Raw genomic sequence first — 24,925 nt, 5'->3', positions numbered from 1 at the left:
GTTCGTTTTAATATTTTTTTTTAAAGTTTGTACACTATATATCACTCATTTTTTTGAAGACAATGGTTTCTGCCTTAAGCTTTTAGTCTTATTCTAGTAAAAGTTATGAATCTTTTAAAGTACAAGGTGCAGATTCGTGAATTGCAAAGTTTAATCGCAAAATTTGACTGACAAAATTTGAAATATGGATTTTAAATCAAATTTAAAAATAAAACATGAGTACAAAGAAGTTTTCTGGACAGTTTTGGATCAAAATGTTTTATAGAAAACAAATGGTGCAACGTTTAACATCTACGTTATAAATCCCCAAAATAACGCTAATTTTTCGAGATACTGATCACTGGTGGTGAATGGCTAATTTTGGTCTTACTTTATGTTTTTGATGGTGCTGAAAACGAAAATCAAGTTTATTTTGAATTTTAGGAGGGAGAAAATTGTCAAAATCGCAATTTTGCCCTAAAAATAAAAAAAGTTAAACCACATTTTTCCTAAAATTAAAAGTTGCACCATAGTTTTTCTATAACATATCTAGACCTAAAACTCCCCATAAAACTTCTTTGAACTCTATGGTTTAACATAAACGTAATCAAATAGATAAATTTTAAATTTTGTCACTTAATTTTTGCGATTTAACTCTGCAATTCACGAATCTGCACCTTTTATTTTTTTAAATTAAAAACTTATTAAAAAATTTTATAAAAAAAGACTGAAAGACTAGTTACTTTCATAGTCTTCACAAAGGTAAGAAATATATGACGTAGAAATTTTAGAAAAAAATATTAAAATGGAACAGAGTTGTAGCTAGTTAAACGTAAAAATTCGTGACTTCACTTTTTTTTCATTTTTAGGTTAAAATTGCGAATTGCGAATGTTCCGTAACATAAAATTCAAAACAAACCTCTTTTTCATTGTCAGCACCATCGAAAACATAAAATAAGATCAAAATTAGCCATTCACCTCCCATCGTCAGTATCTCGAAAAATAAGCGTTATTTTGGGGATGTATAACGTCTATATTAAAGCTGCGCCATTTTTTTTTTCTATTAAACATTTGTAACTAAAACTTTCCAGAAAACTTTGTAGGTACTCTATGTTTTAACATAAACGTGATTAATAAGATAAATTTTAAATTTTTCCTCTTAACTTTTGCGATTAAACTATGCAATTCACGAATCTGCACCTTGTACTTTAAAAAATTCATAACTTTTACCAGAACAAGACTAAAATCTTAAAACAGATACCTATCGTTTTCTTCAAAAAAGTGAGCAATAGTAGTAAATGTGAAGTAGTAAATGTAAAGTGAGTAATGATATTTATAGGAATAAGGACAGCTGTGTTGCTCTAGAATAAAGTATTTTATTAAAACATGTTTTAATACAACATTTACAATATTTACCTAGAATAAAGAAACGACATTTAATGTCAATATTCCCAATCTATGATTATTTCTACAAATAAGTGAAAATAAAAGTTTCATAAATGCTTGACATTTCATAAATGACGACGTCTGTCAATCCAATCTCTTCTCAGCTAGTGACGGTTCGGCAGGCCAGGAGTGTGTTCCGAATTTCTAACGTTGGCTGACTGCGTTCCAATTTGAAATTCCAATTTGAGATGACATCTTGGAGCACAGCAATATTAATATGATGAAAGTATAATATGTAGTTTCATTACATCATCCTTCCCAAAGGTGAAAATATTCAAATATTTTCGTTACCATCTTCATCTTGACCTTCTTCCTGTATAGGGAATGGAACCAGCTTCGAGATATGGAATAGATTAGAGTCTGACTTCTTCCGATTCATATTTACTTTATAAATGGAATTTGATAGTTTTTCTGTTATTTCATATGGTCCAATTTTTAATTCGTCCAATTTTTTTCGGTTTAACCTGTTTCCATTTTCGACAAACACCAAATCACCTATGTTGAAGTCCACATGTTTACGGTTCTTGTCATAAATTTGTTTATTATATTTGTGAGATCTTTTCGTTCTTTCTAAAGCAAGATTTTTGTTTCTTATCCAATCTTTTTCTGAATCTACTTCTTTCAGTTCAGATGGCAGTGTTGTTACTTTTTTGCCATACATTAAATATGATGGTGAGAAACCAGTTACAGTATGTTCGGTATCATTGTATTTGCCCACACATTCTTGTGCTATTGTTGTCCAAGCTTTTTTTTCTTTTGTCTCGTTAATTCTACACCTAATTTTATTAACCAGGGTTTGATTTAGTCTCTCATTGAGACCATTAGAAAAAGGAGAGTTAGCAGCAGTGAATATTAGTTTCGTAAACTTTTTCTCTAAAAACTTTTTAAAATCATTTGAATTTATTCCTGGATATTGGTCTGATAGAATCATTTCGATTTGATCATTTTCTGGAATACTATTTACAAGTTTAATGAAATCATTTGCAGTTTGAGTTTTCGATGTCAATATATATGCATATCGTGTGAAGTGGTCTACTAGAATATGTAAATATTTTTTTGTAGAACGGGAACCTCCAAAACCTCCTACTGTGTCTATACTGACAATGCTGAAAGGCTTTGTGGCTGGTCCCAAATGTGACATTAATCCGAATTTTTCTAATCCCCTTGATTTATTTCTAATGCATACTGAGCATTTTTGGCAGGTTTCTCTAATGTTTTTTGTTAAGTTTTTTGCTGTATAATATGTTCCAATCATATTATGCATTTGTTTCACTCCTATGTGACACAAGTTTCTATGAACGTTTTTTAAAAATTCTCTACTAAAGTCTTCAGTCAAAAGGATTTTTTCTCTTCCTTTTATATTTTTGTAATAAACATTATGTTTATTTATTAATTTATACTTATTTTCCTGTATGTCTCTATTTTTTTCTTGATCTTCCAGTATATCTTGGATAGTTATTGAATTTACAATTTTTAACTGTTCCTCAGTATTTTTATCTGGGCCTAGGACAGGATTTCTGCTAAGGCAATCAGCTTCTAAGTTATGTTTCCCAGGACAATATTTAACATCAAAATCATATTGTGATAAATAATATGTTAGATCTCCTAGTTCCTCATCAGTCCTAGATTTTATATTCATATTTTCTAATGGTTTATGATCAGAAAAAACAGTAAATTTCTTACCAATTAAGTAATGTTGCCAATACCTAACACATTCTTTAATGGCCAAACACTCCAAGTATATGGCCTTTTTTCTTTTTTGAACTTCATTTAATTTTTTTGAAAAATAAGCCACTGGTTTTTCTTCTTTGTTTTCCTGTGGTTGTTTTAATACCCCTGCTACTCCCAATAAGCTGGCATCAGTATAAATATGTATTGGTAGATTTGGATCAAATATAGTTAATACAGGTTGAGTTAACAATATGTTTTTTAATTTGTCAAACGAATTTTGGCATTCTGTAGTCCAAATAAATGGTTGTCCTTTTCTCAACAGGTTGTGTAATGGGTTCAATGTTATTGCAATGTTTGGCACATATTTGTGGTAAAAATTTATCTTTCCTAGAAATTGTCTTACATGTTTTTGTGTTCTAGGTATTGGAAATTCCTTTATTGAAATTAAGTTGTCCTTCAGTGGTCGTACACTATTATTTTGTATTATATGACCCAAGTATTTTACAGATTCCGCAGCAAATGTGCATTTTGTAAGCTTTAATCTGAATCCTTCACTTTTGATAGCTGTAAATAGTTGTGTTAGATGTCTGATATGTTCTGAGAATGATTTTGAAAAAACTAGTATGTCATCTATGTAGCTCACTGCAAAGTCAGCAAGTTTGTGTTTTCTTATTATATTACACATTATTCGCTGAAATATAGCTGGGGATGTTTTCAGCCCAAATGGTAAACAAGTCCACTGAAAATGTCCCTCTTGTGTAACAAATCCTGTTTTGTATCTATCTGTAATACGCATAGGAATTGACCAAAATGCAGAATTGATATCAAGGGTTGAGAAAAATTTACAGTTTCTCGTCTTTTGCATTAAATCTTCAATATGAGGAAATGGTTGTGATTGTGGCACAACAATTTTATTCAGGTCTCTAAAATCAATGCATAATCGTGATTTTGTATTTTCCTCTCTCTTGTAAGCTAATGTAACTGGTGCTGCGAAGGGGCTGTATGATTCTTCGATTAGCTTTTTGTCTAATAGCATTGCAATTTGCTTTTCAATTTCCTTTCTATCCTCAATTGAGTTTCTATATGGCCTTCTGCTGCAATATTTTTCTTCTAATAAATCAATGTGTGCTTCATAATCCTTTACTGTTCCTACATCATACTTATCTTTGGCAAATATGGATTTGTTTTCATTTATTAATTCATCTATTCTTAATTGTTGATAGCGATCTAAATGGTTTACATAAATTTCAAAAATTTGATTTTCAAAGTGTTCATTAAAATTTATTAAATGTTTATTTCCCATTTCATTTGACATATCAGATACCTTTGAATTATCATTTGTTTCCTTAGAAGCAAATATTATTTCTTCATTAATTTCCTTAGAAATTTTAGCATTTGTTTGAAAAGTTTTTTCTATTTCCTTAGAAATAGTATCTATATGTATAGGTGGTTTTTGACTTATTTTCAGGTTTTCATCTTGACATAAATAAAAATTTTTTATACAGTCTAAACCAATTAGAAAATCATAATCAAAATTATCCTTGTCAATCACAAAGACTTCAGTTTCTTTTTCTACGTCAAAAATTTTTATACTTAATTTGACCATTCCATTTGTTTTTTTAAGGCCATTAATAGTTTTTAAATTAGTACCTCTAGGATTAATTAGTCTTTCATTATTTATTTTCAACAATTTTGAATTTATTAATGAGACATTTGAACCTGAATCATATATTCCAAAAATCTCAAAATTGCTATTCAGTACTAATTTTACTTTTATTAATGGCAACACTAGCAGTTTTTTTGATTTTCATTTTGTAGTTCACATTCTATTTCTGAGTTGTTGATAAGTTGAATTTGACTATCTTTGTCATTGTGATTATCTTTTGCCTTATACCAACATGCTGATTCTAAGTGGTAACGTGTTCCTTTTTTAAGCTTTTCACAAATACTGCATATGTGTTTTTGTTCTTTGTATAATCTTTGGCTGGTTTTGTATTGTTTTTCTTCAACTTTTTCTTTAAAATCTAAGAATACTTTCTGTCTTTTACCTTGCTTGTTTACCAAGTATTCATTCTTGTTCAACTCACTAAATAGATGAGTAGTTGAAATCAATGAATATTTATCAAGTTTATTCATTATGTCGTCTGGCAAACCTAATACAATAAGGTTTATTAATGTGTCATTGTCGATTGTTTTATTTACTTCCAATAATAATCTTTCTTTTTTTGTTGCATATTCTATAAGAGAACCACTTTGATATTTGAATGTGAATGCGTATTTGATTTGAGACCAACCTTTCTTTTCATATGCATCACAAAAGTTTGTTTTCCAAATTTTCCAATCTGATTGTACTGTGTATTTAATTATCATGCTACTGTACCAATCTAAACATTGTTTTTCAAGTAAGTATTTTAATGACTCTATTTTCTGTTCATCATCTATGATTTCAAATCGTTCGCACTCTCTCTCAAAGTCTTCCATCCACTGACAAGCATTCGGTATTTTTATAGAAAATTTTTCAATCAAAAAACTTTCAGTTACTCTGCTTAAATTTTTTATTGATGGTATTTCTTTTTCATAAGTAGCAACTACAGATTGTGTTTTCTCATCTAAATACTGTTCCCCAAATTGTAAATTCTCACCATCATCTAAATATATCTTTCTCATTTCAATATCTAATGGTACCCATAAATTTCTTTTTTGACCTCTTTTTTTCAAAGAATTTTTTACTTTCATAAATACATTAGATTTCGCTAGGTATGTATGTTTATTTACCTGCTTGAATTCTTCTGGGAGCTCAAAAACACGTCCATCTGGAGTTTCAATTGCTGTTATACATATTTCATTCGTTTTTCCATCTGCGGATCCCTGTATTGTAAACTGGAACTTTAATTTCTCCATTTTTTTGACTAGTAATGTCGTTTTGTAATGATATTTATAGGAATAAGGACAGCTGTGTTGCTCTAGAATAAAGTATTTTATTAAAACATGTTTTAATACAACATTTACAATATTTACCTAGAATAAAGAAACGACATTTAATGTCAATATTCCCAATCTATGATTATTTCTACAAATAAGTGAAAATAAAAGTTTCATAAATGCTTGACATTTCATAAATGACGACGTCTGTCAATCCAATCTCTTCTCAGCTAGTGACGGTTCGGCAGGCCAGGAGTGTGTTCCGAATTTCTAACGTTGGCTGACTGCGTTCCAATTTGAAATTCCAATTTGAGATGACATCTTGGAGCACAGCAATATTAATATGATGAAAGTATAATATGTAGTTTCATTACATATAGTGTACAAACCTTATACAAAAATATTAAAATCGACCAGAGTTGTAGCGAGTTAAACGTAAAAAAACGTGATTTCACTTTTTTTTTATTTTTATGGTAAAATTGCGATTTTGACAATATTCCCCCACCTAAAATTTAAAATAAATTTCATTTTCGTTTTCAGCACCGTCAAAAACATAATCTAAGACCAAAATTAGCCATTCACCACCCATGGTCAGTATCTCGAAAAATAACCGTTATATTGGGGATTTCTAATGTCGATAATAAAAGTTGCACTATTTTTTTTTTCTACAAAACATTTTGATCTAAAATTTTCCAAAAAACTTTGTACTCTCTATTCTAATACAGATGTGACTACAAGGCTAAATTTTAAATTTCGTCACTCAACTTTTGCGATTAAACTTTGCAATGCACAAATCCGCACCTTTTCCTTTAAAAAATTCATAACCTTTATCAGAATAAGAACTAAAGCTTAAAGCAGGTACCGTTGTCTTCAGAAATGTTGGAGCTATATACTGTAAAAATTTCAGAAACAAATATTAAAATTGAACAGAGTTGTAACGAGATAAACGCAATAAAACGTTATTTCTTTTTTTTATTTTTAGGTTATAATTGCGATTTTGACAATGTTCCCTCACATAAAATTCAATATAAACCTCATTTTCGTTTTCAACACCTTCAAAAATATAAAGTATGAATAAAATTAGCCATTCACCTCTCCGTGGTCAGTACCTGGTCATTTTAGGGGTATATCCCGCTCGCCAAACTTAAGTGCGTAAAGCTGAGTTTAGATAAGAATGCGTTCTAACAATGAATCTCAAAAGACAAAATTTATGAGAATATCGAAAAATCAAAGAAACAAAAAATTAAAATCCAGAGCCAATTTTAGTAAAATGGGAAGAGTGCTCTGCACAAGAGATTTGAAGTTAGAACCAAGAGTTAGGTTGCCTAGGTGCTACGTTTTCTCGACTGTGTTTTATGAAATTGAAGCTTGTACCTTGAATGCGGCATCAGTAAAAAAACTAAAATCGTTCGAGCTATGGGTGTATAATATGTCGTAGTTTCTTAGAGAATCAGCCCTTTACCAGTCACTTAGCTAAGAAGCGCTTCTTAGACTAATGAAATTCAATGTCTCCGCCCTCTTTTCTAAAAAGCTGAAAAATTCTGCTTTATAGACAATTTTCGAACGTTTTTGTCTAAAAAGCTAAAATCTTCAGTCACTTAGACTAGCGCAGCGTTTCTCAACCACCGTGTCGCGACACACTGGTGTGCCGGAATAACCTATCAAGTGTGTCGCGAGATTTATGAATACGATATTTTTATTTATATTTTTTTACTTGTTATAATATACCAATCATGCATTCAACCATTTTTTTTTAACTATTAGGTATATACCACGTTATACCAATCAATAAAGTGCCAATCCGTAATTGTTTCCTCTGTTTTGTTTTTTGCTTGTTATGTTCTTACGAAATAAAAAATAATATGCTTAATATATTCATCTGTACTTACCTACTACTAGCAAAAATTTGTACATATAAGGGTGTCGCGAATCTGTAAGGAGTACGTTAGTGCGTCGCTGAGTAAAAAAGGTTGAGAACCGCTGGACTAGCGTCATATAATTGCCCCGCCGAAGTTACAATAAATGATTGAGAGTACGTCTGTTTTCTACTTCATTCAAAATGAACTCTCACATGCAACCCACTCAACATTTAAAAATGGTTCTACTTAAACGTTTTATGTAAAGATTAATAATAACAATAGGTAGCAAAAATTTGTACATACCGCTGAAGATTTATCGCTTAGACTCAACGTGTTTCCTAACTTTAAATTTGCTGCTATCATCATCGCTTCTTCCACAGTCAACAATGGTTGGATCATATCCTCTTGCATAATATACCTAGACATTTTCCTAAATTGTTTTAAATTTCTAGTCGCTCCATTTATCAAGATTTGCCCTGTCGCTCCCTGTGTTCTGGAAAGAAAAGGATGTGTTAGAATAAAGATAAACTGAACATTTTTTAATTTCTATATAATATAAATTACCATTTTACATTTTATATTATTATTTATTAGCAAAGAAAAATCTAAGGAACCGGAGAATCAAAGATTTCTTACTCTGGAAAACAAAATTTTGGTTACACCTGAATTCGATCCTTCTATAATTTAAAATGCATACGGACGATAAATGGATAGTCATGAGGAATTTACAATATGCATTCCCCAGCACGTCAATGTATCTAGGTAAAAATCCAACGCACTTTGATTGCTGGTACTCAATTTGTAAATAAAAGGAAGGCAATGAAAGACAGTAAAGATTGAATTTCAACTCATAGACCACCACCATCTGTTAACGGACGTTTCATTCTTTCGGAATCCTCAGAACAGCTCGTGGTATTATGTATTATTATTTATAAAATATCCGCATTAACCACTAGAGGGGTAAAGAAAATATAATAGGTGTACAAAGTATGAATTTAGGTAGGGTAAGGAAAGGTATGTTGGTGATAAAAATGAAAAATACTAATAATATAGGAATTTGACAACTAAGCGAGAAATAAGTTTTTCCGCAAATCGCCAGGAAATTTTGACATTCCTGTCAAAATTTCTTGGAGAAAAAGTCAGGACTTCCTTACTGTAAGGAAATGTCATTTCCTTACTGTAAGGAAATGATATTTCCGTACAGTTGTTAGTGTTCTACATAAATGATAGAAAAAACTACAAAAAACCTCAATACGTTTCCATAGTAACCCAAGTAATTTTATTAGGAATTTCAAAGCACCATTTATTTGGGAATAAAATTATCGCGTTTTTTTTAAATCAATCAATATCTGTCGAATTTTAAACGATTTGCGGAAAAATAGTATGTTTACCTCGTAGGAAAAGCCACATTCCTGGACTCTGTGTTGCTAAGTCTCGGCTTGCGCCTCGACTTAGCAATCTTCACAGTCGTCCAGGAATGTTAAGCTTTTCCTACCCGGTAAACAATGTACTATTGCTTTATTATGTTACTTATTATTTGAAGTAAATATTGAGAAGAGTTAATTTAACAAAAAATGTATAATAATGATAGTAAATGTCAAATTGACATACAAACTTATGTTAGGTAAGTTGGTGACACGGTAAGGTATATTGGTGATAGTGGTTAGAAAATTTGGTGAAACAACGGCAATTTAAGGAATTTAACTTACCCTGGCTAAATCACGAATTCAATCCAGTTTTTTTATTGATAATTAGTTTATTGAATGGTTTTATAAAGTTTTATAAAGAAAACAGCAATTATTCCAATAAATATGTAACCATCTCTTACATTCAGTAAGAAATTGCTCCATTGTCGACTGTCTCACAACGCAACGGTCATAACAGTGTGTTTGCTAAAAACGGGTGCGCGCATTGCGAAATCGTAATATATATATATATATATATTAAAAATTTTTTTTTTTTAAATTTTTTTATATTAACAATTATATATATATATATATATATATATATATATATATATATATATGTATATATATATATATATATATAAGAAGACAATGAGTCTTTGCTGACAGTAATTATATAAATTTGGTTATTGGGTTATGCAGCAAATGAAAAAGTGTACTCTTTTAAATTTCTTTAATCCGAGCTTTCGGTTAAGATTTTAACCATCATCAGGGTGCTACAAAGATATTTTTGGTGTAAGATAATATGAAAACATGTATAAAATTTTGTACTTACAAACTTATATCCTCAATAAGTTTGTAAGTACAAAATTTTATACATGTTTTCATATTATCTTACACCAAAAATATCTTTGTAGCACCCTGATGATGGTTAAAATCTTAACCGAAAGCTCGGATTAAAGAAATTTAAAAGAGTACACTTTTTCATTTGCTGCATAACCCAATAACCAAATTTATATTATATTATATATTATATATATATATATATATATATATATATATATATATATATATATATATATATATATATATATATATATTTGTCTTGCTTACACTCGTAACAACTTATTAGCGCTGTATCATGAATGTGCTTGCCTAGGGAACTGTGTGGTAATCTGATTAATAATTATCACCAAATTACTTGTATCACCAATATACCTTTCCTTACCATACACTATAGTTTATGTGCTAAGTTACATTTTTTATCAAGAAATGAGGTTTACACATAGGAAAAGAGGTTGATAATCCCCAACGTTGCTTTCTGTGTATATTTTGGTTCTTTCTAGCAGGATGTTTGCAAGAACTTTAAAGGTGGTATCGTGTATAGTAGCACGCCCAAATTCATATTCTTGTTTTCATACATGGTTCCTTTATTATCTAATTTCTGTAAAATATTCATTTTATCTTTCAAAAGTTTCTTGTGCTTCCGTTTACTTAACCTTTTACTTAAAGTTGACTTAACATTTTAACTACACTATTCTCATTAGGTCTGTAATAGATAAGGAATGTAATTTAAAGACCGACACTGACGAAATATTGGAAACATGATTCAACTACTCTGGCGAGTTATATAAAAATAACGAGGTACCCGCAGAAAATCGGTGGCCCTCTGACTACCCTAGAAAACCTACTGTCTTACTCACTGAAGTCAACGATGCAATTACATCGCTAAAGAGAAATAAATCCCCAGGCAGTGATTCAATACCAGCAGAAATACTACAGTTACTAGGTGACAAAGGATTACATATCATCCATTATATCTGTGTCGCTATTTGGAATTCAGGAAAATGGCCATCTGATTGATCGCTACACAAAAAAGGAACTACTACCAGATGTGAATACTACCGCACACTCTCACTAATAATACATTCTAGTAAAATCTTGTTGCATATTATCAAAAACAGATTAAAAACCTATCTACATTACCAAATACCTCAGGAACCAGCGGGGTTTGTAAAGGGTAAAGGTACACGTTTACACGGTACACGGTAAAGGAACGTTTACCGGAAATTTGACATAAATGTCAAAGTGATTAATTTAAAATTAAAATTAAAAACATTAATTATAAACAATATTAGTTGGTCAAAGCTGTGGTATATATTTTTATCTTAAATATACTTACGTTTTAAATACTGAATTTAAGTTTTTTTAATGTTCCGTAATATATAATTATAAATAATATAATCTTAGCGCCATCTACACGATTATTGTCAAAGTATCCAAAGTAAGAAATTGATATTTTATCAATAGAGCGTCAAAATGATTAGAAAAATCTTAAAAAAATCGATCACAATTTAATTACTTTTTTGCGTTGTAAATATTAAGCGATAACAATTAAATAATAAATTTAAAAATTACCAGTAAAAGTTGAATTAGTAACCGCTAGGAGCGACACCAGCGAAGCTCAGAGCGTATAGCTTCTGCGGGACGTAAAAATAAGATATTTAAAGTAAAAAAATCTTCTTCTTCTTTTTTTCTCAAAATGTTATTTTATGCGATTTTACAGTGATTTGGTGTTTATTTAAAAAAATTTGCATTTTCTGTCGTAAAGTATCAATGGAAAACATAATATTTTAATACAAAGAACTCAAAAGTGTCATTATATGGCATTATAACAAGTTATTTTGAATCAAAACAAGTTTTTGATCAAATTTTATAGTGTAAAAAAACGTTAAAATACCGTTTTTTACATTTTCCTCCATTCCCAAAATACATTATCATCGATTTGGCTGAAAATTTGCCCACAGATAGCCAAAAGATAGGACTTTAAGTGGCTAGAAGGATTTAAATTATGTTTCAATACCAAAAAAGTTACATGCAGTAATATCAGACTCAAAAGTATATATTAGTCCAGTCGGGATAGCATTTTACCTTGAATGCCGAGCTGCCCAAAATTTTATTTTTCTGATCTTTAGGGGAGTCAATAGTAGCCTAAATTTAAAATCACGAATGAATTCCTCCGTTACGTTAGCCGCCATCTTGATTTTAAAGGAGAACCTTTTTTGCTCAATATCTCCGCCATTTTTAACTTTTCGACAAAAATGGTAGGAACTGAAATCGTTCCAAATAAATCGTATTTACAATTATTACAATTTCTTTTTAACAATTTTTGTCGTGAGGTCGATATTTTCGAGTTAATTGTACTTACAGTAGACGCCTATATTTTTGACTATAATATTGCATGTAACTTTTTTGGTATTGTAATATAATTCAAATCCTTCTCACCACTTAAAGTCCTACGTTTTGTCTATCTGTGGGCAAATTTTCAGCCAAATCGATTATGATGTATTTTAGGAATGGAGAAAAATGTAACAAACGGTATTTTAACGTTTTCTACACTATAAAATTTAATCAAAAGCTTGTTTTGAATCAAAGTAACTTGTTATAATGCCATATAATGACATTTTTGAGCCCCTTCTATTAAAATATTATGTTTTCCATTGATACTTTACGATATAAAATGCAAATGTGTATAAATAAACACCAAATCACTGTAAAATCGCATAAAATAACATTTTGAGAAAAAAAGAAGAAGAAGATTTTTTGACCTTAAATATCTTATTTTTACGTCCCGCAGAAGCTATATACCAATTTTCAGACAAATCGGAGGTCCAAATTTTTTTTTGCTCCAAAATTGAGTGATTTGAAATGGAATGACCCATTTTCTTTTTTCTAATAATATTATAGTAAAGTAAAATTTCTAGAAAGAAGCATTCTAGATTTTCTTAATCTCTAAACAGAACCATATGAGTCTCATAGTTCCATTTACACCAGTAAATAGGTTCTCTGAAATAATTGAAAAAGAACTAACAACCAAAACACTGTCAAAAAACAAAAAAAGTTAACTTATGAAAAAAAAAATTCAATATCATACCTTAAAAAGTCTCTAATATCTTGAAAATTACAAGGAAAATCATTTTTTATTTTTGTAACCTTAATTACTCAAAATCAACTTTTGGCGGTTGGTTCCCTTTCGATTAGCGCTATCGAATTGTATGTGGCGGATTATTGAAATCCCGATGTCTATTAAGCTAGAAAGACCATTTCATAAGGGTGCCATGAGACACACCCCATATTTTTTTGCTATTTTATTGCTAATTTATTACGCAAATTAAAAATGTATTGCTTCATCCCCTTCACAGAAACATGTGGCCATTCCAGCTTAATATTAAGCTAGAAAGGCCAACATTCATATATCCGGAACGAAAGTAGATAGAGAGTTGCTTCCGGTGGTCTATTTTATTGCTAATTAATTGCTAATTTATTACGCAAAACAAAAATTTATTGCTTTATCCCCTTCAGAGAAACTGGTGGCCATTCCAGCTTAATATTAAGCTAGAACGGCCAACATTGATATATCCGGAACGAAAGTAGATAGAGAGTTGCTTCCGGCGGCCTATTTTATTGCTAATTAATTGCTAATTTATTACGCAAAACAAAAATTTATTGCTTCATCCCCTTCAGAGAAACAGGTGGCCATTCCAGCTTAATATTAAGCTAGAAAGGCCAACATTCATATATCCGGAACGAAAGTAGATAGAGAGTTGCTTCCGGTGGTCTATTTTATTGCTAATTAATTGCTAATTTATTACGCAAAACAAAAATTTATTGCTTCATCCCCTTCAGAGAAACTGGTGGCCATTCCAGCTTAATATTAAGCTAGAAAGGCCAACATTCATATATCCGGAACGAAAGTAGATAGAGAGTTGCTTCCGGCGGCCTATTTTATTGCTAATTAATTGCTAATTTATTACGCAAAACAAAAATTTATTACTTCATCCCCTTCAGAGGTGGCCATTCCAGCTTAATATTAAGCTAGAAAGGCCAACATTCATATATCCGGAACGAAAGTAGATAGAGTGTTGCTTCGGGTGGCCTACTTCATTGCTAATTAATTGCTAATTTATTACGCAAAACAAAAATTTATTGCTTCATCCCCTTCAGAGAAACAGGTGGCCATTTCAGCTTAATATTAAGCTAGAATAGCCAACATTCATATTTCCGGAACGAAAGTAGATATAGGGTAGCTTCCGGCGGCATATTTTATTGCTAATTAATTGCTGAAAGATTGAGTTTACAAGAATTTACAAACTCACCCCCTTCAACCCCTACCGTTATCATCATTCCCCAGAATCCACAAAAAGTGAAAATAACCAGTTTAAAGAGCTAAAACCAAGTACGTATTTTTTGCTCATTAATTACTACATGTCTAAGCCAAAAATGAATGTTTTGCTTCCTCCCCTAACGAGCCACAATGGCTGCAGCGGTTTAATACTTAAGGCTGCAATACTCAACACTCCTATTTCAGGAAAGAAAGCAGATAGAGGGTCGCTTCTGGCGGCATATTTAATTTTTAATTAATTGCTGAAAGATGGGTTATACCAGTATTTACAAACTCACCCCCTCCAACCCCTACCGTTATCATCGTTCCACGGATTTCACAAAGCGTGAAAATAATCAGTTTAAAAACTTAAAACCACGTGGGTATTTTTTTCTAATTAACGGCTGCAGGTCTACGCCAAAAACCAATTTTTTGCTTCATTCCCTAACAAAAAACAATGGCTACTGCGGTTTAATTCTTAAGCTACAATACCCAACACTCCCATTTCAAGAACGAAAGCAGATAGAGCGACCCTCTATCTGCTTTCGTTACTGAAATAGGAGAATTGAGTGTTGTAGCTTAAGTATTCAACCGCAGTAGCCATTTTTACTGGTTAGGGGATGAAGCGATAAAATCAAATTTGGCGTAGACCTGCAGCAGTTGCTTAGGAAAAAAATACCCACTTGGTCTTAGATTTTTAAACTGGTAATTTTCACTTTCTGTGAAATCCGTTGAGCGATGATAATGGTAGGGGTTGGAGGGGATGAGTTTGTAAATTCTGGTATACCCAATCTTTCAGCAATTAATTAGCAATAAAATATACCGCCGAAAGCTACTCTCTATCTACTTTCTTTCCAGAAATATGAATGTTGGCTCTTCTAGCTTAATATTAAGCTAGAATAGCCACCTGTTTCTCTGAATAGGTTGAAGCTATAAATTTGTAATTTGCGTAATAAATAAGCAATTAATTAATAATAAAATAGGCCGCCAGAAGCGACGCTCTATCTGTTTTCGTTACTGAAACAGGAGAATTGAGTGTTGTAGTATTCAACCGCATTAGACATTGTTGCTCGTTAGGGGATGAAGCAATAAAATCGTTTTTGGTGTAGACCTGCAGCAGTTGCTTAGGAAAAAATACCCGCTTGGTCATAGGTTTTTGAACTAGTAATTTTGACTTTCTGTGAAATCCGGGGAATGAGAACAACGGTGGGGGTTGGAGGGGTTGTGTTTGCAAATTGTTGTATACCATATCTTTCAGAAATTAATTAGCAATAAAATATGCCGCTGGAAACGACCCTCTATCTGTTTTCGTTCCTGAAATAGGAGTGTTGGGTATTGTAGCATAAGGATCAAACCGCAGTAGCCATTGTTTCTCGTTAGGGGATGAAGCAAAAAATTGGTTTTTGGCGTAGACCTGCAGCTGTTAATTAGAAAAAAATACCCACTTGGTTTTAAGTTTTTAAACTGATTATTTTCACTCTTTGTGAAATCTGTGGAACGATGATAACGGTAGGGGTTGGAGGGGGTGAGTTTGTAAATTCTGGTATACCCCATCTTTCAGCAATTAATTAAAAATTAAATATGCCGCCAGAAACGACCCTCTATCTGCTTTCTTTCCTGAAATAGGAGTGTTGAGTATTGTAGCCTTAAGTATTAAACCGCAGTAGCCATTGTGGCTTGTTAGGGGAGGAAGCAAAAAATTAATTTTTGGCTTAGACCTGTAGCAATGAATAAGCAAAAAATACGTACTTGGTTTTAGCTCTTTAAACTGGTTATTTTCACTTTTTGTGGATTCCAGGGAATGATGATATCGGTAGGGGTTGAAGGGGGTGAGTTTGTAAATTCTTGTAAACTCAATCTTTCAGCAATTAATTAGCAATAAAATAGGCCACTGGAAGCAACTCTCTATCTACTTTCGCTCCGGATATATGTATGTTGGCCTTTCTAGCTTAATATTAAGCTGGAATGGCCACCTGTTTCTCTGAAGGGGATGAAGCAATAAATTTTTGTTTTACGTAATAAATTAGCAATTAATTAGCAATAAAATAGGCCACCGGAAGCAACTCTCTATCTACTTTCGTTCCGGATATATGAATGTTGGCCTTTCTAGCTTAATATTAAGCTGGAATGGCCACCTGTTTCTCTGAAGGGGATGAAGCAATAAATTTTTAATTTGCGTAATAAATTAGCAATAAAATAGCAAAAAATATGGGGTGTGTTTCATGGCTCCCTTATGAAATGGTCTTTCTAGCTTAATAGACATGAAATCCCGAATTAGTAAGATTCTACTGTACTTTGAAAATATTTGCAGGGCACTGCGCGTACAATGGCAAATAATATGAAACATTGAAAAGAAATATAATTTTCGTTCATATTTTCATTTCATTTCACCAATTCATGAAGTATGTTTTCCTTTTTTTTTATTTTATTTTAACAGCGTTTTCATGTATAGTTTAAAAACTTTAAATTATACTTATATTTTGATGAATATATTAAAAAGGATAATTTTTTATGAATAGTTACCATAAATTTGCATCATTTAGCAAATCACGACGAAAATACATTGTAAATAAATGCAATTTTATTTAAATAAGATGTATATTAAATGGGATTATCAGTTTGTTCTAGTGACAGAGACCTTCGAATCATAAGTAGTTGTGAACTTGAGGAAGATTAGCCGGCATTGTTAATTATTATTCACAATAATAAACTATAAAACTAACCCTAGATAACACTTGGGAATTCCTAAATGAAGTGAGAAAATATTTATTTATGTCATGTTAAAAGTCATCAAAATAAAACACAAATCTGTTTAAACGGCGATTTTGCATATCCCAACAAATTTTCTTCTTTTGCAAGAATTGAAAATGTTTACCTTGAGATTTGTGAGGATACAATTATTCTTAAGAATAATTTTAAATTTTTAGATGGTGGTCCATGTCAATTTTTAGATGTACTGAGACATATGTTATTCTCTGCGTAACTTATTATAGTGTCCCACCTTTTCTATCACATTTTTAATCCTATTCTTTCTGAAAGACCAGCATTTCTTGTAGCTGCTTAAGTTCGCTACTAGTTATAATAATTACTAACTCTTCCAATTGGGGAACCGTCTCGCGCCGTCCTTACTACTTTGTTTGTTGTTATTCGGCTTATATGGTCGTTCCATTTTACTCTTCGGTTTTTTACCCAGTAATTAATGTTATCCACCTTGGAAATCTCCGTCGTATATCAGCACTTCTAGCTCTATCGCATAATGTCTTACCCTCTTACCATCGATGTTTCGAAGTATTATCATCTCTGCTATTTCTAGAATTATGTTTGTCCTTTCTGTACCAGGGCGTGTTTCTGCCGTGTATGTCATTATTGGTCTGATGTTTTGTAAATTCTGCCTTTCACTTATTTTCCGATGTTTTTATTTCTCCCTATTGTTTCATTCAGGCAACCTGCGGCTCTGTTTGCTTATTCACCTGATCTTACACTTCTGTTTCGAGCTTTCCCCGAAGCTAGATAGTATGATGCCTAGATATTTAAACCCCATGACTTGTTCTATTATTTGACCCTCCAGCTCTAATTTAAGTTGGATGTTATAACCGTGCATTTGAAATTTTTGGGGAAATTAACATGTTAAATTTTCCAACGGTTAGGTATATTAAATTGGTGCAGCATACGTTGTACATCAATCTTCACTTTGAGAGATTAGTATTGCGTCGTCTGCTTAGCAGATTATTGTAAGTGGTTTTTGTCCCATTTGGTATCCTTTTCTAGTTCTTCCATTTTTATTATTTCATTCGATGATCAGATTGAACAATAGAGGACTTAGGGAGTCTCCCTGTCTTATCGCACTGCCAGCTTCAATTGGACCAGTTAGTTCTTCATCTACTTTTACCATTATTGTGTTGTTCTGGTAGATATTTTCGATCGCTTTAATTATTACTAGAGATACCTCTCTTGTGTACAATAAATAGATAACTTCTTTTAATATGACCCTGTGAAATGTCTTCGTAAGGTGATGATTTCTCTTGAACCTGCCTCAGTATAAATATAGTGTAGGTTCATGATCTTCTCGACCTAAAACCTAATTGTTCTTCTGCTAATGTTATAATCTTACTATTTTTATTTGTTACCATTTTGCTCGTTAATTTTAGTGTTGTGTTTAATAAAAATTAATTCCTCTGTAATTCTCCGGGTCCGATTTTTCTCCTTTTTTGAAGAGAGGTATTGGGATGTTTGATCTCCATTCTTGTGGTATTATGTCCTGTTCTATTATCTTTTGGATTAGTTTTAACAGTTGTTTGATCAAATCTTGTCCTCTGTACTTTAGTAATTCATTCGATATTCTGTCCTTTCCTGGTAATTTTCTATTTTTTAATTTCCTTAATGCTTCCTTTGCCTCATCTTCTTCAATGCTTATTTGTTCGTTTGTTGTCATTTCAGATGTTTGTGGTTCATTATCGTCACTTTAGCAAACAGAGATCGAAAATAGTTTGCCCAAGTTTTTACTAGTTTATCCATCTCTTTTCTTTTTCCTCTGATCATTCTCCATGTTTCCTTTTGTGTTCCGTAGAAGTCGTGTTCCATCTATTTTGAGAATCTCTCCCATTGTTCTCTTTGTATTTGTCAGACTAAAGTATTTTGTTTCTGATTCCTTTATAGTGGTTGTATGCCTGTTGTGTTTGCTACTGATAGTGCTAATTCTAGCAGATATGGGAGCCCGGAGCACCCTGGGTCGCAGAAACGCCGAAGATCAATTCCTTATGGACCTAGTCCATATGATAAAACTATAATGCATAGCCATAGCCGATAGGATCACTAACCACTTAAAAGTTTCCTTACTTACTTAAGTATATTTATATCACCTTCATATGTCACTGAACTGATTTCAATGTTCGATGAACAAAAGTTATTCTTAAGGTGATACAGTAGCGATCAACAGGTAGCAACAAACGCGGTCCAAAATTGCGAAAGTTCTGCGAACTTTCAAAAGTGAGGCAACAGTGCGTCGGTAAGTCGACACTGACAGTGACATTTATACTATCAAAAACAATAATTTTTATACACATAAGCGCGAAATGTTGCCAAGTCAGTGATGTTCGATTTCTTGTTATAAAGAAATCGATTTTTAGTAGTTCCAATGTGACACAAAATCTAGGCACGGGATAAAAAAGTTTATTTGAAGAAAGTGTATTTTTTTGTCTTTCTTAATAGCGGTAGGGGCTCCTTTTTGCAATATTTTATTTAGTTATAGAGTAATTTCCACATACTAACATATTTCTGAAATTGGGCTCTGTACCGCCATTCTTTATTATATTACGAATAAGTGTACCAAATATCTCGACAAAATATTCAAAATTACAGCCGCAATCTTGGAACGCGTTTGTTGCTACCTGTTGATCGCTTCTGTTTCCTCTTAAGAAACATATATCATGATCCAGTACACTAACCCTATTACAGTTACAGTATCCGTAAAATCATCACAATTTGTATATATCTGATCTAAAATACTTCTTTATGTTAAAGATGACCTTGTCCGTGCAAAGTTCCTTGGTATTACCTAGATTAATATGCTAGAAGACCAGTTGCGTTAATGATTTATTGTACTGAAATTTGCATTAAAATCATAAATTAAAAATATGAATTGATTTGATTTAAAATTGGAATTAAAAATAACATTTAGTTTTTTGTAAATAGTGGAGATATCATTTAAAATGACAAAACTAGTAATAAAGTAGATGTTTATTGTCCTGTTGTCAATGATTTTAAGAATGAAATGAGTGCATTGAATTGTGCAGATAAAAAAACCTGTATCTATAATAAATGATAACAAAAATAGGTTATTAATTTGTAATTATTATATAAGACAGAAAAATATGTCAACTGAAGTTTTTCTTTTGTTTTGTTCTGTTTTGTTTTGTTTTGTTTTGTTTTGTTTTGATTTATGAAAAAATCTGATATTCTATGGACACAAGACAAAAAAATATCATTGGAGTTTTTGTTTTATGTATGAGTTTTTCAATCAATTATCTGATTGAAAGAGGAAGATAGCATCAGTCAAAATTCAACGAAAAACGAAGAGATCATTATGCTAATTGAAATTTCAAAAAGAATGCGTTTACGGGTTGTTCTAAAATGAGGTAAAATGTCATTTGCTATGTACATACAGTACCTAGGCCAAGATATGAAAAATACCCTCACTCCCGAAATTTAATATTTTTTCATTTTTTTACGATCTATGTGATTAAAAAATAAGACCCAGTGCAATTTTACCCCCTCCTACCACCACCAAAAACTTAATTGTTTCGTTATTTTTTTTTTTTTGTTTGGAGGGATGTACTAAATAGGGAACTTGCACAAAAATTATATTCCAGAAATATTACTGATAAACGTTATTTAATGCTGTTAAAAGAACCCCAGTTTACAAAAAAACTCATATTTTATTATTATGAAATAAATATAAGCAATTAAAAACTGCAAAATTTAAATTATTCTTTCAACGGGCGGAATCGTTTGTGACGTCAGACAGTTTGTTGGCCGCCCTATAAACGGACGTAAGCGATAAATATGGCAAGGCTGCAACGGTATGCGCGTCTCATTCCCAACGAACTGTCAATACTGACAGTTCGTTGCTTATTCCAGCTAGATTAAATAAATAAATAACTAGTCAAATAGAATTATGTGATATTATGAATAATATGTGAAATATAGTAAGAATTAAAAACATAAGGTTCTTTGTAATACTATAGTAAATATTACTGCATTGTAGCAAAGAAATAAACATAAAATAAGTAAGTAAATACCTTGTATATGTAGATGAAAATAGAGTCTGATTTTTATGGTAGTTGAGCAAAGTATGCTAAATGTGCAGTCACTCGAGCGCTTTGGGGACCTATTGGGTTGTGAAGAGTAGGTCCCAAAACTAAAAAAAAGTTAAGTAAAGTTTTCCATTTTAGTGGGCGCTTGCCATTTTAATTTTATTTTCCATTTCCAACAATCGTTTTTTCCGATTATAATACCATCTATCCATAATTCGAAAAAATGTTTCGCATAAAAGTTAGTTATTTTTACGTAAGGAATCCAAATCTGCAATAAAAATGGGGGCTCCTATTTAGGATTTTAAAGTAACCCCCACCCCACCTCCGTGGGAGGTCGCGTGTGGTGCCATTCTATAGATTTTTCAAAAATATTGAATAAGTGTATTTTACAGTTTTTCGATCTGATATTCATTTCGCGAAATATCGCGGGATTCGTATTTAAAATATTAAATTTACCCCCCATCCCTCTCCGTGGGAGGTCGTGTATAGTATTATTCGATAGATTTTTAAAAAATATTCATTTATTTCGCGAAATATTCGCTTTTTTCTTGTGAAACTTTGGGACTCGCCCATTTCCTTACGCCCGGCTCAAATCGTCAGATTTTTTAAATATGCACTCTTTTGCATGTATTTAACTTACCTTATCTTAATCTGACAATTTGGAGTTTTTTTAAGGATAGTTTTTTTTTTGGGCCCCCTTTAACGAACTCCCTTGTGTTAAGAGCCAATATATGGTAGACGTACAGTTGCGGTCATTAAATAGTTTACAGGATTACGTATCTAGGAGCCGATTTTTAAAATTTTTACCCAGTGTAAACGCACCTTTTACGTCAAAGTGACGTTACCAGTGGTGTACCTAGAATAGGTTGATTAAAATTAAAAAATCAAAATAATATAAATAATATATTTTACAAAATTTAACAAAATGAAAAGTATAGATAGAAGTTTTTTTGAATAACCTTGATTATGGTCTTAATAACGAAAATAAGGAAGTCTGGTTTTAAAATACCCTTTTATTTTAAATCTATTTTATATTAAATATTGATAAACACATCTTTGTTTTATTTTCCTTATGCAAATATGGCTCACATTTAAATCTGCAGCAACTTGCCTTAGTGACCAACCTTCTTCGAGTTTGGCAATTGCTCTTGCTTTTTGCGCATCACTCAAATGCATTCGAATCATTTTGGAGGATTTTGATATCGTTTTATTTTATTTTTTAACACTTCTGAAATTTTGACAAGCATTGACTTTTTCAAATTTTTTTACTTTGACATTTATAAAATCCGTACGACACTGTTATTTTTGCAGTATTACAATGTAAAAATTAAAGAGTAAACTCTTCAGTGACCGTAACTGTACATCTGCAGGGTACCAGGTTTCTCCCCATATGATAATCTGACGCGCTCGAGTAACTGCAAAAATCCCCGCTTGGGCTCCCCTACCATTATACTCACATTAAAATGAACGATACAATATTTGTAATATGTTTTTTGTGTTGCTTCGATTATTATTTATATTATTAATTATAAATATTATTAAAGCACAGATAAAAAGAAATATACACGAACGAAATATATCTAATCTTCAAAACACAATGTTTTTAAACATAAACAGTTGTTTCTCTTCCAGTGTTGACAGTTCGTTATTCTCTTTTCCTGGAAAGAGCAACGTGACGTCACATAGCTTTTCGTGTTGTTTAAAATGGATAGCTGGCGATCACAACTTTAAATGTTCATTGTAAATTAAATATTGCGATTTGAGGGTTGATATTTGGTATGCGTTGTTTCTATATGTAGACAAATACAATAAATAAATAAATAAAAAACTGTAAACCATATTTCTCGATGTTACCAATTTCATAAGGTTGCTAGTTTCATGTACTAAGCAGAACGCACTAAAGATGATCTGATCTATATCGAAAACGTTTTGCGAATCCTTTTGGATGACTTTATTGGTTTTTAATAAACTTTTTTATACCATTGTACAAACGAAGTTTTTACTTCTGTATGACTAAATAAAAAAATGTCAAGTTCCCTATTTAAAAATTTCAAAAAATTCACACGCATAGTTCAGACTTTTATAAATTATGACTTTTTTTAATTTTTATTAAACTATTTTTGAAGATGTCTGCAGGTGTAACGTTTTTTATTTTGGTATTGTATCAAAAACTATATTTCTAATTTTTCCAGGTCTTTTCGTAAAATCGTCACCTTCCAAAAAACCGAAAAATTGTTTTTTTATGGAGTTTTTGAGGATTTTCCCCATTTTATAGGCTTCAAAATAGAACAAATGGAGGTTTTTTATAGGTTATATATAATTTGAAGTAACTGAGTCCTGTAGGATATTCAAAAATGGGGGAAACGCGTTCAAATCCCCCAAAAATGTGGTCGGTTTTGGGGGGAATTTTTTGTGGTTTGAACTTATTTCTCCCATTTTTGAATGTCCTAAAGGACTCAATTACTTAAAATTATGTATAACCTATAAATTAACCTTAATTTAATCTATTCTATAATCTATAAAATAGTGCGTAAACCTCCCAAAAAACAGCTTTTCGGATTTTTGACGCTGGTGCACCTTACGAAAGTTTTTAAAAAGACTATAAATATAGTTTTAGATTATATACACAAAATAAAAAAACTAGACTTGTAGCAACCGTCAAAATATACGTTTTTTTCAAAAAAGAGATTATGTACACTAAACGTAAGCACTGATGAGGATTGGTCAACCAATCGAAAACTAGTTCTGTGATGTAGCCCTTTTTAGGGATTTTAAATATATACTTTTATAAAGGATTTTATTGTTTTTTATTTTACATGGTATACAGCCAACTACAGGAAAACTTTTTCCTTGTGGATTTTTTTTGTATTTTTTAGATATTAGATAATTTTTAGATAGTATATTTTTTTAAATTTAGTCATTTGTTTTTAAATTAAATAAACATAAATACACAAAAATATTGGTTGTCAAAGGATTAAAGCTAATAACTTAGGTTGTTGCACAATATATTTAAACGTACTTATCCAAATTGAATAAAAAAGTGTGAAGAAATAGATTCTTAGTTAAACTGATAAAATCCTGTTTAGACTCTATTTTATATATGGTAAAATGGGTTTTTAAATAAAAACACAGTCGTAAAATTTCGGCAGCTTCCTCATTTATTCTTATAAATAGTGAGTAAGAGGATTCTTAAAAAAAACACCGATCAGATCTAATGAGAACCTCGTCCTTTCCATGAAAGAAAACTTAGATTTATTAATAGGCGAATGCACTATATGAATAATACATCGATTTGTATGAGATTCTGTTTTCAAAATACCTTGTAACTGACATTAAATCAATGTTATTTGATTTATTTATTTACCAACCTTATTACTGCCCATTACGAACAAAGATCGATACAATATCAATAATAAATTGGACTATGATGAGTCGTTAGCATAATAATGTAACAGAAATTGCACAAAATGATGCCGATAATGTACAGTGAAAAACACAGCCGGTAATAAATTTAATGTTCGACTGTTTATTATTTTTATTTAAAAAAAACAAGTAATATCCTTTATAAATGGTATATTTATTAAAATTCCCTAAAAAGGGCTACATCACAAGCAGAACTAGTTTTCAATCTGATAACAGATCATCATCCGTGCTCACATGGTGGTGACA

At 31.3% G+C, this 24,925-nt stretch overlaps 1 protein-coding gene across 2 annotated transcripts in view; it reads right to left on the bottom strand.

The window, feature by feature from the left end:
* Positions 1–24,925, bottom strand: part of LOC114328578 (ATP-binding cassette sub-family G member 1) — a 475,585-nt gene that overhangs the window by 138,683 nt on the left and 311,977 nt on the right. For both annotated transcript variants that reach the window (XR_007698348.1, XM_028277465.2), the window contains exon 3: positions 8,181–8,370. Coding sequence is in view for 1 of the 2 variants with exons in the window: in XM_028277465.2 (XP_028133266.1) it covers positions 8,181–8,370 (190 nt within the window). In the remaining variant the exon portion in view is untranslated. The remainder of the gene's footprint in view (positions 1–8,180; positions 8,371–24,925) is intronic.

Source organism: Diabrotica virgifera, chromosome 5 (assembly GCF_917563875.1).
Source record: "Diabrotica virgifera virgifera chromosome 5, PGI_DIABVI_V3a".
Lineage (NCBI taxonomy): Eukaryota > Metazoa > Arthropoda > Insecta > Coleoptera > Chrysomelidae > Diabrotica > Diabrotica virgifera.
Note: the sequence above shows the minus strand (reverse complement) of the source record. Positions and strands in the feature narration are given on the sequence as shown.